The sequence below is a fragment of the Nuphar pumila genome, chromosome 2 (assembly GCF_984573655.1).
Source record: "Nuphar pumila chromosome 2, dmNupPumi1.hap1.1, whole genome shotgun sequence".
Lineage (NCBI taxonomy): Eukaryota > Viridiplantae > Streptophyta > Magnoliopsida > Nymphaeales > Nymphaeaceae > Nuphar > Nuphar pumila.
Genome location: NC_143250.1, coordinates 28,570,562 through 28,575,096, shown reverse-complemented (window position 1 = coordinate 28,575,096; position 4,535 = coordinate 28,570,562). Strand labels below are relative to the sequence as shown.

The 4,535-nt window shown below is 38.2% G+C and overlaps 1 protein-coding gene across 4 annotated transcripts; it reads right to left on the bottom strand.

The window, feature by feature from the left end:
- Positions 1-441: 441 nt before the first annotated feature.
- Positions 442-4,114, bottom strand: LOC149845111 (uncharacterized protein At3g17950-like). 4 transcript variants are annotated; one of them, XM_089997471.1, is made up of 6 exons: positions 3,880-4,114; positions 3,383-3,464; positions 3,197-3,237; positions 2,953-3,102; positions 818-1,280; positions 442-568 (listed from the first exon to the last, which is right to left on the bottom strand). In XM_089997471.1, exons 3-5 carry the CDS (start codon positions 3,206-3,208, stop codon positions 819-821), a joined length of 624 nt encoding a protein of 207 aa, XP_089853597.1. In that variant the 5' UTR covers positions 3,209-3,237; positions 3,383-3,464; positions 3,880-4,114; the 3' UTR covers positions 442-568; position 818. The 4 variants fall into 4 exon arrangements, with proteins under 4 accessions (XP_089853597.1, XP_089853598.1, XP_089853594.1 ...); XM_089997472.1 differs by having other exon boundaries at positions 1,003-1,280; XM_089997468.1 differs by lacking the exon at positions 442-568 and having other exon boundaries at positions 591-1,280.
- Positions 4,115-4,535: the final 421 nt, after the last annotated feature.

Here is a 4,535-nt window from a genome sequence, read left to right as displayed (position 1 = left end):
TCCCGGATAGATAGATAGATGTACAGCTTTAGAGTCGAGTAATAAACTGGTAGGGGTCTGCCTAACCCCAGCTTGCATCTCGGAGACAAAAAAAAAAGAAGCTTTTGCCAAGGTTCTGTTGAGATGTTGCCCAAAAAATGGTTCTTTAAAAATGCTAACAAATTCATGCTAGAATATATCAAGGAATCAGATTTTTGTCAACCCTAGGCTGAGATGCAGCAACACAAAGCATTCATCACTATCGCATCAGCCTTTTCATCACCATTATTGACTAATGATTGCGAATGACATCATTACTTTCCATTAAATTCAAAGCCGTACGATCACTAAGCTGTTTTTTGGCACATTGTATTGGACTACTATAAATGCAATATATTAGAGTACCATCATACCAGCAACTTAAGCTAGCGCATTAGACTTATCATGCAATCAACAAGCTGGTTCAATTAAGCAATTCTCAATAACCCAACTCAACATCAAGGCAAATGTGATGGTGCGGAAGAGATAAGGAGCACCAAACAGTACAGATGTATAAAATTGATTTTGCAGCCGTATCATTCACATTGTACTGCATCCAAAAACAAAGTACATTTTAATACAAAAACTTGGCATATAATGACAATAATGTGAACATAAAACAAGTAGAACGAGGGCAGTTCCTTGACTTCTATGAAAATAAAATCTGAGCATGAAATATCATGAACGAAATCCAACTCCCAAAATGAATCTAGTGACTTAAGACACTCTAAAAATGCTGAAATCTTGCCAACAAAAATTCAAAAAAAGAAAAAAGCTCTATGAGCTTTAGCTTCATAACTCTAAGCGTGTGCACTTGTTTGGCCACATAACCCTGAAAAAAGAGTTAACCATGAGCAGTTTGTTTCAGCAGGTTGTCTGTGCAGTCTATTTGACAGGTTTCCAGGTCGTGGAGGGAGAACTTGGCCATCTGAAAACAGTGGGTTATTTCCTACAATTGATGGATTTGTGGTGAATTCTTCATACATGAAATTGATGAACAAATTCTCTCTTTGGTTGCAAACAGCAGCCCTTCTTTCCACTTCAAGAAAATGTCCAAGTGATTGACTGGCAGCAGAATGATCAAAGGATTGCTTCTCTGTTGCAGATAGACAGCACCAAATACTGGATCTAGAATTCTTGTGGTGGCTTCTAGTTTGGAGATCTTGAACATCTATTCTTGCACTTGAGGCCTCTAATTCATGGGGTAGGCCAATCAAGTTCCCCAGAGTGATGCTCTTATCATAGAAGAAAGATGCAGTTGACTGTTCACAACACATGACAAATGTTAAAGAGTTCTTGTAACATAACAATACATTTATTGTTCAACTAAACACAAGCTTTTAATCAAAAGAACAAACATAAAACCATCCACGTTACGTTTTGTCTACCATCACCATGGACTAGGGACTTGGCAAGAGCTATGTCTGCATGCAGTGGAACCATATCCGCACTGTGGCTTGTGACATTTTCCACAGTAGTTTACTTAGTTTAACTTTAACCTCCAACTACTGTGCAGCATCTTTCTAAAATTCAAGGTTTAGATTTCACAGAATAAATCCAAGCACAGATGAGAAAAGTGGCTACCTAAGATCAGCAGTACCAGCTTGTGATTTGAGCAACTCAACCTGAAGCAGTCAGAGGCTAGATCAAGGGCATTAATAGACATAGAATTCCTGTCTCTGAATGGGCAATTCGACAACATTTAGGATCCAAGGGAAATGAATTTGATGGTGCATGTGTGTGATTGGACTGAATTTGAAGCCACGAGTCAGATGAAGGAAATCCAGCTTTAGATTTCACTTGGTCACTCTTTCAAAGCCTCTATTTCTTGTGAAGAATGTGATGCCAGTTATGGATGCAATCCAAATGCACAATGTTGTGTTATAACTTAGAAGCACTGACATATTTAACCCCTTCAATATACCATCAGAAATCATGAACTGGGAAAAAACATTCTGATGATACTTCAAAGCTACACGTTACGTGGGGTTTTTCCCTTTTTCTCTTTTTCAATTCTGAGTAAATCCATTATAGGCAGGAGCAGAATAACAATTTTCGAATTAACAAATATACCCATTTGATTATCAAAATAAAACAAGACAACACATTAACATGGTATCCCATTGATTATGAAAATAGAGAAAAAGATATACACCCATTTGCAATAAAATGCAGGTTTCAAATGTTCTACTATATTCCTTGATCTAGCTTCCTAACTCCACTTGAATGGCACGCATCCCACTAAACTATGTTAGGGCTCAAGCCACATTGTTCAACTTTCCCCTTTCCAAATTCTTACTGATTCTGCAACTGCAAAAATCAACATGCATTTGTCAAGAAGGCTCAGCTAATTTAACATGGCGAAAATAGATCTAAAGTTCAACTGTGCCATGCTTTATGACTCGAAATGGTTGAGCCAACATCATAATGATCGGAAGTCTCATGACCAATGTCATGGAGTTGGATGGCACATTTCAGAGTCTGATTAGTAAGAAACTCGTTATATCCAAGCTTTCCAATTTTCAACTGATTGTGCAATTTATCAGCTCAATAGAGCAGGATGTCAGGAGATCACCAATTACCAGGATAGCTTATTCTTAAATGTTCAAAGTTTCAGGTGATTCTATCACAAAACTTAGCGAAATCTACATAATATGGTGCAAGCTAATTTGTGCCCTTACTGTTGATTACTCTGAAAAGAAGCCACCAACGGGTTGGCTTCTGCTAAACCTTGAAGGCCACGGAGGCGGATGTCTAAAACAAAAGAAACCTATTAGAACAGGGGAGCACGATATGCCCATGTAACTTAGTGAGAATAAGGCAGTAACTTGAGTAACAACTAACAATAACAGGGGAGCACGATATGCCCCATCTTCCAACAAAAAATAGGGAACATACGAGGAAAATAGATTAAATGGACAAACAGAATCATACCACTGTGTCAAGATCCGATGAAGATTGAGAGGAGAAACTTGGAGATACAGCAATCAATGTGTTGAAAGCATTGGCTTCTGTTAAAACACGGTTTTCCATCAACCTCACTCTCACATGTAAAGGTTGCAAGCCAAGGGGCCATCCATCATTCTAATTAAGAAAAAAGAAAACTAAATCAGCTAAAATATGATGCAAGTCATATGCATTAAAAAGGGGGAAAAAATGAGGAGGTATCAAGAAAAACCTGCTGAGCCATGGATCTTTCACACTTCAGTCAGTCAAAAGCTGCAAAAGAAAGGATCAAGAGTGTGAACAACATTGAAACAACTGACACAGAGAGCCATGAACACACCATCAAATTCAACCCCAACGGGAGGAAGACTGAAATTTAACACTGGAAGTATCTAATAAATGCTGAAGTAAATCTTACCCAAGTAAAACCATCAACTCATCCTTCAAAACCGACATACTTCAACCGGGGTTCTTAAAAGATCACCAACACCCATGGACCTCTGGCAAATAAAGATTTTAATAAGCATATAAAAGATAATAAGAACTCATCAAATTGTCTATTTCAAAATCCAAGAAGAGGGGACAAACTGAAACTATTGTCTATTTCACATTTTCACTATCAACCCGAAATAAGACGGAAGAAAATAAAAAACAAAGACAAACTTTGCACTCCAAAAAGGCCATATTCTCCTACCCATCAGAGACCCCAAAAGGCTTAAAACTCACTACATTTCTTAGCCAAAAACAAGAGTCTTCTACTAAATCTAGCAGCCACGACCCAAGAAACAAAAGGTGGCAAATAAAAAACCAATTTAAAAAAAGAAAAAAGATAGATTTCCATCTAGATGGAACAGGGAACGTCATCAATTTAAATATATAAAAAAAATGAAGAAAGAATAAATGGAAAAGTAATACCACAAGGAGTTTCCTTGAAATCACTTGATCTATGAGCGTCAACACATCAAAGAGCCTTTAATGCCACTGAAACAAACCCCACTCCCAAATAAAAAAATCACTCTGTAGGAACCAAACAGATGAAAAGAGAAAACTAGAAAAGGGAGCAGATCATAATCACAAGCTTTTATTGACAATAATAATGGAGTTAAAAGGGCAAACAAAGCATGCAGATTCTTCTTCTTGCAGCTGGCATATGGGACGCCCACAAAGTTTGACACTAAAATGAATTAATGGGCAGGAAAATTCATGGAAAATGACACATCACATGCGGATCGTGCGCCTCATGTGTAATGTCAATTACTTCCTTGACTATTTTAAAATGTGTCCTTTCTGTACCTCCCCTAGTTGCCCTCCCACCTTGGAAAACTAAAAGTCAACCCACCTATGGGGAGTGGCATGAGTGTCAATTGGATATAGACGCATTTTTTTCATAGCGTTGCCTGAAGGAGGCATGAGAGTTGATCACGTAAAATAGCGTTTTGCAAAGCCGTTGTGAAAAGGCCAACATAGACATGTGAGTGTTTAGGGATAGGGATGGCAGTGGATCGGGGAACGGGGCCCGCGTCATCCCGTTTGAACCGAGGATGAAAGACATAGGAAACGGAAAATGCATA

What these genes read in the sequence shown, in the direction of transcription:
- LOC149845111 (XM_089997471.1), bottom strand. An exon ending in CATCGGATCTTGACACAGTG is followed by an intron (nt 1,281 to 2,952) that starts GTATGATTCTGT and finishes TGTTGTGAACAG; the next exon opens with TCAACTGCATCTTTCTTCTA.